General features: G+C 41.4%; 1 protein-coding gene across 2 annotated transcripts; it reads right to left on the bottom strand.

Annotated features, from left to right (window-relative positions):
• Positions 1-1861: 1861 nt before the first annotated feature.
• On the bottom strand, positions 1862-12148 carry rbm25a (RNA binding motif protein 25a). 2 transcript variants are annotated; one of them, XM_023396349.2, is made up of 18 exons: positions 11971-12148; positions 11569-11692; positions 11176-11225; positions 10755-10925; positions 10299-10356; positions 10007-10167; positions 9700-9894; positions 9480-9563; positions 5590-5864; positions 4837-4948; positions 4650-4739; positions 4494-4567; positions 4234-4384; positions 3609-4017; positions 3202-3506; positions 2914-3012; positions 2703-2750; positions 1862-2327 (listed from the first exon to the last, which is right to left on the bottom strand). In XM_023396349.2, the coding sequence occupies exons 2-18, from the start codon at positions 11672-11674 to the stop codon at positions 2235-2237; spliced, it is 2481 nt and encodes an 826-aa protein (XP_023252117.1). In that variant the 5' UTR covers positions 11675-11692; positions 11971-12148; the 3' UTR covers positions 1862-2234. The 2 variants fall into 2 exon arrangements, with proteins under 2 accessions (XP_023252117.1, XP_023252118.1); XM_023396350.2 differs by having other exon boundaries at positions 9480-9560; positions 11971-12147.
• Positions 12149-12151: the final 3 nt, after the last annotated feature.

Below are 12151 nucleotides of genomic sequence, written 5' to 3'. Positions count from 1 at the left end.
TACTATGACGTATTTTGAAATTTTTATGACACACTATACTATGATGTTTTCTGCTGATTTTACGACATACTATACTATGACGTTTTTACGACATACTATGCAATTACATTTTTTGACGTTTTTAGGCCTTACTATACAATGCCGTTTATATACCATACTACACTATGACGTATTATTGCCATACTATCCTTTGATGTTTTTTGACGTTTTTATGACGTACTATACTATAGCGTTTTTTGAAGTTTTAACGACATACTAGACTATGACGTTTTAATGCCATACTATACTATGACATTTTTTTGCTGATTTTACGACATACTATACTATGACGTTTTTATGACATACTATACTATGACATATTTTGGCGTTTTTATGACATACTATACTATGACGTTTTCATGCCTTACTATACTATGACGTTTTTATGACGTGCTATAATATGAAGTTTTTTGCTGATTTCACGACATACTATACAATGACGTTTTTTGACGTTTTTATGCCATACTATACAATTAAATTTTTTTACGTTTTTAGGCCTTATTATACTATGACGTTTTTTGATGTTTTAACAACATACTAAACTATGACGTTTTTACGACATACTATACTATGATGTTTTTATGACACACTATACTATGACATCTTTTGACGTTTTTATGACATACTATGACATTTTTTGACGTTTTATCGACATACCATACTATGACGTATTCATGCCTTACTATACTATGACTTCTTTTGACGTAATTATGACATAATAAACTATGACATTTTCATGACATACTATACTATGACGTTTTTATGACATACTATACTATGACGTCTTTTGACGTTTTTATTCCTTACTATACTACAACTTATCATTCCTTACTATATTATGACGTTTTAATGCCTTCGTACATTGTTTGCGATATTCTTAATAATTTATTATTAAATTCATACATACATGCCTATATTTTATAATTACATATACAATAACAAGATATACTGATGGGCTTTGGAACGGATATATATTTACATTTATGTAACGTATATGAAATAAACAGACATACTAAAATACATGTTACTATTAGCTTGACATTAATGTCAATATACAATACTCCTCCAATTTCAAATAGGTTTCATGTCATTTTGACATATTTAGGCTATACTTTCAATACATTTATGATTTTACTTCATATGTACATATATGGAAATTCAACACAAACACCAATGAGCATTTCTGAATGTAAATTCATCTTATATAGTATAAACCAATTGGTTGATGGCATTAAAAAGCCAATCTCTGTTTTGGAGGGGTGGCGGGGTTTTGCATCCCTACCAATGTTGAGATCAAACTTACTCCCCTTTAAAATCTATTGGAACGGACGTTATATACTATTTTCTTATATTTGTGATCTATATATGTTTATTTTATTATGGAGTTCTAATGCTGACAAAATATTACTAGCCTGGTCCTTCATTTACAAGATTTTACCTGGAAAAATAAATTCAATTGTGTACATTTTGCACGTAGATTTATCAAAAAACAGTTTGGAAACATTCATCAATATTTATGAATGTGATATTTGTATAAAAATAAAAATAAGTTTTATATTTTATCAAAAATCTGTATAGTGAAGTGAAGTGACTTATAAAATTTTTTTTTTACCAATTATCTACTTGGTACAAAATGTGCCTGTTGTTCCAAATAAGGAATCTATTAGGGGAAATGACATCATATCAATACTGTAGGATCTGTCTATGTTCGATCACAAAGTGATTTTTATTGAATTTTTTTAAAAATTGTTTGTCAGGCATAAATGTATTTAAAACCAGAGAAAATAAAACTGTTCAACAACACATTTAAGACGGACAACGCTTTCTAAAAAAGCATATTTATTAGTTCACACAATGGAGCAGTGCCTCGACATGACAACAGTAAATCAAAGCAGAATGTGTCCAACTTATTGCAGAACAGATGGGTGAAACGTCTTTTTGCCTCAATAGTATCAACAAAGGAAAAAATACAACCAAAGTTTTATCATGCAGTATGTTTGTGCAAACCCTTTCTGTTCACCGCTCAGACTTTCCCGTCCAAACACACACACACACTCACACACACATACAAGGCAGCAGCTCCTTGCTGAAGGAATGGAGGGGTGTATGGGCACATGTTTACAGTCTGCTGGACCAGAAAATCACAGGCAGCAGGACTGCGAGTTAAGGAAGTCAGTCAGAGAGACATGTGGTCTTTATTTCACCAGTCCGATCTTCTTGGCTTCTGTTTCATATATCAACAGCCTCCACATTTTTACTATGAATACTTCTGCTTCTTCATCCAGAACCTGAACACAAACAGGCAGGTTAGACAAACTTTATATCCAAAAGTTACATGAGAGTTACAGGGATTACTTAGGACCAACTGTAAAATTACTGTTCCAAATAATCTGTTCAAGGACATTCCTTTTACCATCATATTAAATGTACATTAATATGATTCTGTAATTTTTTTCTATCATGAAAACGAGCACTGGTACGACAATTCAAACAACTTTATGTATGATTTCCTTTGGTTGAGTAAAACATATTTAAAACCAAATAATCTGTTCACTTATTTACACCACTTCACCTCACATGAGAGTCTACAGCCGTTCTATCAGCTCTACTTACAATAATAACTTTAAACAGACTTATGTTTGGGATCGGGAATTTCAACTTACCATAGCAACATCATCAAGAATACCCTGAGGGGTGCTGTGTGCCATGACCTGGGGAAACAAGAGAAAAACATTTGATTACAGTGAGCAACATGCACAAAAGTAAAAGCACTTAATAAGTATTATTCATGAGAACCAAAATTTTAAAAACAGAATAATTTGATATGAAGTTCGTTTAGTTTTCTGTTCGGAGTTTCACAGAATAATCACAAACCTTTGAACAGACAAAATCAACAAGCGTGGGTTCCTCCTCGCCAATGTATTCAATAATCTTCTTATTGATCCACGGTCTGATGCGTCGATCCATCAGAGTCTGAAGAAAGAGCAATCACAACACCTCATGATTTAATGGTCAGGTACTGATCCCAGCACGAGAGCAAATAAGACGATGAATCACCAAATCAATGACTGTAGCTGATGGAGGACAGAATATTTCTTGCTTCACTTTACCTTTTAAACAACACAACAAAACATAGTAAAGTTAATGAAACAGCCTCATTACCGAGTCAACCATAGCCCAGTCCAGAGGGTAGGAGAAGAGCTCAGGCCTGGCAGTGGGGATCTTCTCGATAAGGCTCTTTATGTGCTTGCGTTTCTCCTCTGTGTTGATGCTGCCTTTGGCCCCTGAAATTTCGGCGCCGTCCAGCCCCAGACTCTTGTCATCGTCACCATAGTCCAGTGGAACCAGTTTCCTTTTGCGAGGCTGCTCATCGGCCTCCTCGTCATCAAACTTGTTGAAAACACTTTCCACGGTCGCCAGCTTCTTCCGCTTTCCTGCGTTGAGCTGGCTGGGACTGTTGGTGGCACCTGGAACAGAACGAGAGCGGGAACACCCAGTTTATTCTGACACAAAGAGGTGAAGCTGAAGAAATAGATCCCTTCGTGTCCTTATTGTGCTGCTCTACTCACCCAGTTTGAGACTGAGACCAATCTTTGGCCGATGTTCCTCGGGAGGTTGGACCTCAGGAGTGTTCTCACCAGGAATGATGATGCCGCAGGGAGATTCGTTGCCGGGTGTGTTCGGAGTCACATTCCCACTGGCGGAGGACACCGAGGGAGCAGTAGTGATTGGTCGCATGATGGGTTTGAGTTGAGGCTTGGCCTCTTGTGAGTCCTCTCCGTCGTGGTAGTCGTCCTCCTCCCCTTCCTCCACATCATCGTCCGAATGCTGCTGAGGGCCTCGGGGTGCCGGCTCCACGGGCCTCCCCGACGCCCTCTTCTCCCGATCCCGATCCCTGTGAGCCTTCTCCTGGTTCACGTCCTCCTCGGGTTCAAGTTTCAGAGGCGGCTGTCGCCTGCGCTCTGCCTCCTCCTCCATCTACACAGATACATATTACACATGAACAATGACGAGTCTCTTATGACGAGTCTCTCTTGTCATTACACGCAACAAAACCGGAACAGAAACCAGGAAACTCCCCGACATTTGCCTGAATGCCTAAACAAAAGATTATCACACAGACATAATGAAAGACAGATACAAGAACAAAGGTCCTGTGTGCCAGAGGAAAGAAGAAGTTCCAGGTGGACTCACTCTCTGCAGCTCAGCGTCAGGGTCCGGGTGACCCTCGGCCAGAAGTCTCTGTCGGATCTCCTCCAGCTCCTCCTTCTCCCTCTTCCGGTCTCGCTCGTCCAACTCCGTCTCCTTTTCTCGGTCACGGAGTCGCTTCTGCAGGGCGCTGCCCCTGGCGGTCACAATCACAACAAGTCACGTACTCTCAAGAGCAAAAAAAAAAAAAAAAAAAAAAAAAAAGAGTGGTGGCCGCCCTCCTGGACGTGCAGAGAGAAGGTTACCTGTAGTACTTTGGGTCGTCTCTGTCGTCGTCATAATCCTCAAGGAATTCCTTCAGTCTCTTGGCTTCTTTCATCTGGTTTTAAACAGACAGTGTGTGAACATGAATGCAGCATATATTATAAACTGTCCAATAGACATAACTACATGCTGTTTACCATTTCACGACGCCTCTCGTCCTCCCTCTCCGTTTCTTTGCTGTAGTCACGAGCTTTTTTCCTCTCACGGATCTCCCAGTTTTTCAGGCGCTTTGAGAAAACAGAGGAAGATAATTCCAGAGTCAGACGTTCATTACATTAATTTGACCGTCATGAATCAAAAATGACAAGAGATTAATATGCGTACTTCTTGGTACGCCGCCTCCTTGTCTCGAAGCCTCCTCTCCAGTCTCCTCCGCTCGTAGACGTCCTCCTCATCATCTTCACGGTCTCGTTTTTTATCTTCTCTTGCTCTCTCTCTGCAGAAAACACATCACTGCTGTTAGTCTCCTTTAAATGTTGAAGTTTAAATATCAAGAATGCCAAAAAAACACGTCATGCACTTATTTCATTTATCATCAGTGTTCCTTTGGTCTCTGCATGAAACAAACTGCCAAAGCAGAACAGCCTGTTAGAGCAGTGGTTAAATAAGCCTCCACACCTGCTGCCTGAGGCATTCGCCACATTTAATGCGATCTAATAACAGCAGCTCTGGAATATATTGTACATTATCATCATTAATTAAGGTTCAATGTTATTTTTTTACCCTGGAAACCAAATCAAACCAGATAATTAAAAACTGTAGAGCTGCTACTAAATGGACCTTGAGCTGAGTTTGTTTTATCAACTCCCGTTATGAAGATTATCACACGCACATTCTTCTGAGACTGTGTCGGAGGACGTCGAGTGAATGGGGGATGTAATTACACGTGGGGTCTGTTGAACTGCCTTCTATTGAAATCTGTGTTTACTAATTTGTCCATCCCCGTTTACATGAGTGGAGCAGCTTCTGAGTTTTATAAAAGGAAATCAGATTTCGTATTGGACTTCATCATGTACATAAATGTCGTGTGCTCGGACCGCATGGAGGTTACTGAGCAGCTAGTATGACATCACTGACCTCGACCTGCTGCGATCTTCGCTGACGTCTCGACTCCTCTCCCTCTCCCGCTCCCTCTCTCGCTCCTTCGTCCGCTCCCGTTCGCGATCTCTCTCGCGCTCGCGGTCACGATCTCGGTCTCTCTCCCGCTCCTTGTCCCTCTCTCTCTCCCTTTCCTTCTCTTTCTCGCGGTCGCGACGCTCCCTCTCGCGCTCCCGCTCTTTGTCCCTCTCTCTCCTTTCCCTCTCGAGCTCCAGTCGCTCCTTCTCTTTCTTTCCTTTTTCCTCCTCCAGTTTCTGCAGGAGCCCAACAGGAAGAAAGGGGGGAGAATGTGTTACTAGATTCAAATCACTATGAAGACCATCATGCTTGTAATACAGAAATATAAACAGGTCAACAGCACATGATACTGAAAAATGGTTTAGACTCCCTGGGCCAGACATGCTCACATACTGCCATGACTCATTGCCTTGGAGAGGCTGGCTTCAGCGAGTGAGGAAGTCCTCTTAGCCCTGACGTTTCCTCCAGGAAGAGCGGTCCACTGCTTGAGCAGGTTTAATGAGGATACTGCTCAGTTCACGACACACTTACATAAAACCATAAATTGCAGTTGATTCTTGAAAGACACCAAAAGAATGAAGGTGATCTGTGTTTATATGAGGGATTGCAGCAGGGGTGGAAGTTAGGACCGGCACTTTTTAACCTTTAAACATTTACATTATTGTATTTTTGTTACATGTAAGTGCAGCACAGATATCATTTCCTGTCCTGGCGCCCGTATTCAGTGCTCGCCTTTATCACAAACAGTAACATTGAATGATTTTTCTCACATATGTAACAGGTCAACTCGTCCTCTGCAGTTACTATGTGCTCTACGGTGATCTGAGATTATCATCTGATGTAATAAGAGGCCATTCCAATACGAAATTCAGCTGTAGGCAAATAGGTATTGGTCAGGCGCACATCCGCTCACTTTCCAAATCAATGTGCACTCAGGCAGACGCAGAAAAGTGATAGATCAAACCTGATGTGAGAGATACTCTACGTTAAGTCTGAATATGATTTAGGTAAGTCATACCACAGCACCACAATGTGAATAAGTGGTAGTGACCGGCTCATGCTGCAGAGGGGATTTTTGTCTGAACACATTAACTTTAGGCTTTATGCACTCAGCTTTACAGGAGTCCTCGAGTTCTCATGCTACAAACACACTCATGGAAACATAAAGCACTTAAGATTAAAAGTGCTGAGTCACCTTTAAAACCATCGGGTCACCAAGTTCACAGAGTACTAACTATACACTTCTAAATAATGCCTCGGTTTGGTCTTATCTCCGGGTGCCAAGTGGATTAAAACGAGCCTCAGCTTAACATGGCAAACGGCCCAACTAAGTGAATTACATAATCAGCTCCCATGTGTTTTCTACATGGTCATTTGAGATGCAGGGGAGCAGCGCCAGACTGGAACGCAAGTGCTCCCCTGCAGCAGCGTGGGAGTTTGGAGTAGAGCTCAGAGACAGAACCAGAATCTGCGTTTTATTACATGTGGTTAAATGTTATATTACAAAAAATTAGCATTAAAAAAAAGTTAAATTATGGAATCAAACGAATGATACTACTAATAGGTGAATACTAATCCGTGTATTTGTTCAGCTTCGGCGGAGACTCTGTAGATTACTGAATAACTCGAGCACCTCCCTCAGGACGAAAACTGTCAGCTTTGAGCACAGGAAGTTTCCAATAGTAAGTATCAATATATTGATGCAAGCCTATCTGCAGGGCGTGATGTAAACCATTTGTCCACATTCTCACCAGCCGACAGAAAAAAATCTTCTACAGACCGTTCTGGAGCTACTGGTGTGCAACTTACAGGTGACGAGCTACAGTTTCAGCGCCTCTCTGCCCCTACACATCCTACCGGCTACGTGTGGGAGGAAAAGCAGGTCAAAGTGCAAAGTCAAAATCATGAAAAAAAAAAAAAAACATCCACATGATACCTGTGAAGCACTTGGTCTAATCACACTTCATTCACATGAACATCTATAAACAGCTTTGTTTTAAAGTCACAGATCAGAAACTGAATTCCATTTTGCCACAAGGAAATTAGTGAAGCAGTCTTACCTGTCGGGTGTCTTCTGTCTTTGGCCTCTCCAGCCCAGTAAACAGTACAAGAAAAACCTCAACAGAGTCAGACCCACTGTTCAAACAGTCCTCTTGACTGATTTCAGAAATGTCTCTCAGTCCTGTTCTTCATTACAATATTCAAAGAACACTGTTGGAAATGTGGGTCTGACAGCTGTTAAGTGACGAACAAAAGTAAAAAGGAGGGAAGGATGGAAGAGGCCTGAACTACCTGCTCTACGTGAGATATATCTACACTGTAAATTAGCTAACGTAGGGATTGTAAACCATGGTTTGCAGTTTATTCTCTAGCTCTTATTATATTGTCTAGTGCTGTAATCTCGACTCATCCCAGAACTTACCTCGTTTTATTATTCCATTGTGAAAAAATGGCTGATTTTGTCACTAATACTGTGTTTAAGCCACTAAATCGCTCAAAGAGGTCGGTTATATTTCAATAAATGCCAAGTACCAGTAGTTGTCAACATCCCACCCCATGTATAAGGTACTTTATACTGTATACTCATCTGTCATGTCCTTGTTGATGGGTGTGTCAAAGTGTTCACAGGTGACGACAGGACGTCCTTCGATACAGTACCTGAACGTGTTGCTAACTGGCGTTTATCCTGATACGATCCGCCGCTGTTTGAAACTGTGATTACGTGACGAGTTCAGAGGTAAAGTCCAGTTCCATGTTCCGTGAGCGTAAAGGCTGAAGCTAAATAACCCTGCAGCTTTTCATTCTAACTCCCTCATTTCTTCCCTTGTTCTCTGGTCGTTTAACTGAGGGTGAGGGGGCGGAGTTATCAAGAAAGGGGAAGAGAGAAAGTAAAGAATTGAAAAATTGAAAACAAAAAAACAAACAAACAAAAAAAACACCACAACAAGGACTTACCTCATTAGTCTTCAGACCACAGAGTGCTGTGGAGGGGCGCTCCCTCCCTCAGTAATGCTACAGGCTGCAGTTCAAACTACTGCAGTGGTTAGGCTCGTTCAGTCTGTGTGTGTTCTTCAAACACCTCATTCATCATCCGAGGACCTGCAGGGGTTCACTGAGCTGCCCGGCCTTCTCCAAACTCACAGAGTGCAACTACAACATGTTTGCAAGGAGCTTTTCCAAACCACTGATGGAACTTTTCAGATTTGTGAATGCTTGTGCTTCCTAAATAAAAATAAAAAAAGATCTAACTTCGAGAGCCAGTTGCCCCTCTGCAGAACCTCCAGAAGGGAGCGCCCAAGATGAGTAAAGAAGAAAAGAAAGATCATACTTACATCCTATCCTCGCAACTTTTTCCAAAGCTGAGATTCTGAGATTCATCTTGCTCTAGTCACCAAATGAACTCTACCATATTGGTGGGGTTTAATCAATAGATTAGCTTTAGATGGAATTTAACATTGTGTCCATGCACTCTGTGTGATGAATTTAGCTTGTGCAGAGCTAAAACTTTTAGTCTCAAATCAGTATTATGAATAATGATAATAATAGTAACAACTCTTGTGCAATTTGGAAATACTGACAGATACTAAAAAGCCATCTGAGTGGCTGATGTCGTTTTTGTAATATTTTTAGCCTTGAGTAGATAATATGAAATATTTCTATCAACATCAACTACTTTCTATTCCTTCCATGTCTGAATGTGAATAACTAATCTTTGTGTTAACAGACTACCTCCGTATTACGGTTGACAGAGACAGAACGGAGGAATTACCTCCATAAATTATAAAAAACTGCAGCTCCATTTGATATTGAGGAATTTCTACAAATTGATGAACAGCAGTTTGATACATTACCTTATGTGTGTCCCGGAATTTGCTGATCTCTCTGGATATCAGGTCTCTCTTGTCATCCTCCATCTCCATAGCATTGATATCCTCCTTGCGCAAAGAGAGAGAGACAGGAAACAAACACACTAAGTACTCTCCAGTTTCTACGAGTACGCAACAAATCACAGCACAAGACCAGGAGACGTTGCTCCAGGCTTTGTTTACGTTGACATCATGCAAACGCTACCTCCTCTTTCTTCTCTTTCCGCTTCTTGTTGCGAGGTTGACTGTCAGGATCCTGAGAGGGAGCATTCAGCTCACTCGCATATTCTCGGATGAGGACGTCTATCGCCCCCTTCACAACCTGGTCCCGACGCAAGGTTTCCTCGTCAAGAACCTCTTCCTCATCTTCGTCCCCGTTCTTTGAGCCACCGCTGGCTCCCTTTATGTTCAAGCCGGACAAATATGACGAAAACGAACTTAGAATTTGAACAAAACAATTGACATAACAGAAATGTTCAATTTATTTTTTACTCGACAGGTGAACAGCATACCCCATTGGCACTCCTCTTCTTGGCCTTCCACTCATCTAGCTGGGCCTTGGTCTTGGCATCGACCTTGACCAACAGCTTCTTATCACCTAAGAGCAACTCGTGCAGAAGTCTGAGGGCCCGCAGTGTAGATTCGGGTTCCTTGTACTCACAGAACCCAAAGGCTTCCAGGAGTTGACGGGAGAAAACAAAAGTTCCACAAATGTTAATCACAAAAACTAAACTTGTTATAGAAATTCATTAAGAGAGGATAGTAAGGGAATAGTTTAAATGTGTTACAGCCTGTTTTATTTACCTTGAAGTTTCCCAGAGGCTCCTTGGACCCTCTTCCAACTTAGAACAATGCCACATTTCTATATCAAAAGAGGACAGGGAAGAGAAATTATATAATTTGAAATTACAGATGCAATCACGAATTAATCACTGATAAGAAAGTTGGTGCAACAGTATTTGAGTTTCCCAAAGACATTAGTTCTTGGGGATTCGCCAGGAGTTACCTGAGACACGCCCCGAGCAGCTATGATCAAAACATGTGATGCAGGCATTGTGGAAGTGTTGTTGTGAATTTGTCCAAGCTGTTGTGAGTGTTTATCACCTGTAAGTTTTAATCTAAGTAGCTCACTATTGCTGCCCATTCTTTTACTATTCTGTAATACTTCTAGCTTGGATTTCATATCAGGTTGAGTGACCACAAGATAAGCAATTCTGAGTGACTGGATTATCTCATTTTAGGTGTGGTCAACTCACTCACCGCTAGAAGCTGTCGGACCAACATGTCAGACGCCTTTTCAGAGATGTTTCCTACAAATACAGTGGTGGTGGGGCCGCCGCCGTCCTCCGTATCCTTGACTCTGATGGCGCTGGACTCCTTCTTTGGAGCCATCGGCTTCTGTGCTACAGCAACTGTGGTCGGGACAAGAACCTGAAACGAGAAGTTACATTTCAATCACTCAAGAGTCACTCTCATCGGGAGCAACAACAGCAACAACAGCAACCAATAACAGCTGTGTGGCTCAGACCGGTTTGGGTTGAGCTGCACACTTGACAAAGTGGATGAACCCAGTTGAATTCTTAACATGTTTTAAAAATATATGTATTTAATGACAGATCATTCAGAACAGCTGATGCTTGAACTGGCATGCAGTAGGTAGGAACTCCTGTCTCTAACTCACTGTGGGTGCGGGGGTCACTACACCCATATGTACTGGGATCATGGGAGTACCTGCGAATAGAAACAAAAAACAATATTCAAACCATGTATTGATGCACACAACCACACATGACCACTGACAATGATGTTCTATTGTCTGTGTGTGATTTCCCCCAAGCTAAAAACAACAAGTGTCTCCTTACTTTGCACTTTCACTGTCAAAGAACTAGTCAGAGATGTTGACGTGAAGGAAAACAAACACTAAACACTAAACTGGCGCTTCGAAATGTAATCACCCCCTCAGGTCCTATGAGTGTTTACCCTTTAAAAAAAAAAATCACACCAAAGGATCCAGAGCCTGATTTATAAAACACACAGCTGTTACAGATGAAGTGACCAGAATATGATTCAGTACCTGGCGGGACTGCTGGGGCAAACCCCGCGTACTGTGGAGGTGGGATCCTCGGGGGTAGCTGCGGGATGCCAATCTGCTGGCGGTTGAGCGGAGGAGGATAGGACATCCTTAAACCTACAGGAACCTATAGAGGAGAGTGGACGTTCAACTGCAGACCAAGGGAACATTATTTTCAGGGTTGAGCTGGGACATGTCAGGCTCATCACAGTTTTGAATTTTTAACACAGATCGCGCATCTGACTGCTAACACTGCGAACTGAGCAGGCGGGATACCTGCTTAGTCGAAAAACAGCTATCTTCCACGTTTAACGTTAACTAGCTAGTTAGCCCAAGAGAGCTAACGCGCACTGTGGCCTTGCTAGTCCACATTAGCTGCAGCGGTCATGTACGGATGTTACTCACCTGCAGTCAAGTATGAAATAAAAATCAGTGTCTAATAGTAGTATAGGTTGTCCGAATAAAATCCCATTAAACACGGTAAACGGAAAAAACGACACGTTAATGATTTGCGTTATAATTATCACCGGTGCGGTACAAGAACCCCTATGGATACAAATAACTAGGACCTATTCTTTTCGAAATG

The sequence above is a fragment of the Seriola lalandi genome, unplaced genomic scaffold, assembly GCF_002814215.2.
Source record: "Seriola lalandi dorsalis isolate HSWRI2012SDOR001 ecotype SW California unplaced genomic scaffold, Sedor1 jcf7180002054976, whole genome shotgun sequence".
Lineage (NCBI taxonomy): Eukaryota > Metazoa > Chordata > Actinopteri > Carangiformes > Carangidae > Seriola > Seriola lalandi.
This window is presented reverse-complemented; position numbering and strand designations above follow the sequence as displayed.

Excerpts from the sequence above, each read along its gene's own strand:
- rbm25a (XM_023396349.2), bottom strand. The coding sequence starts at position 11,674 with ATGTCCTATCCTCCTCCGCTCAACCGCCAGCAGATTGGCATCCCGCAG. Across the intron at positions 10,168-10,298 it reads AGCCTCTGGGAAACTTCAAG|CCTTTGGGTTCTGTGAGTAC; the intron begins GTAAATAAAACA and ends AACTCCTGGAAG. Across the intron at positions 5,865-9,479 it reads AATTCCGGGACACACATAAG|AAACTGGAGGAGGAAAAAGG; the intron begins GTAATGTATCAA and ends GGGCTCCTGCAG.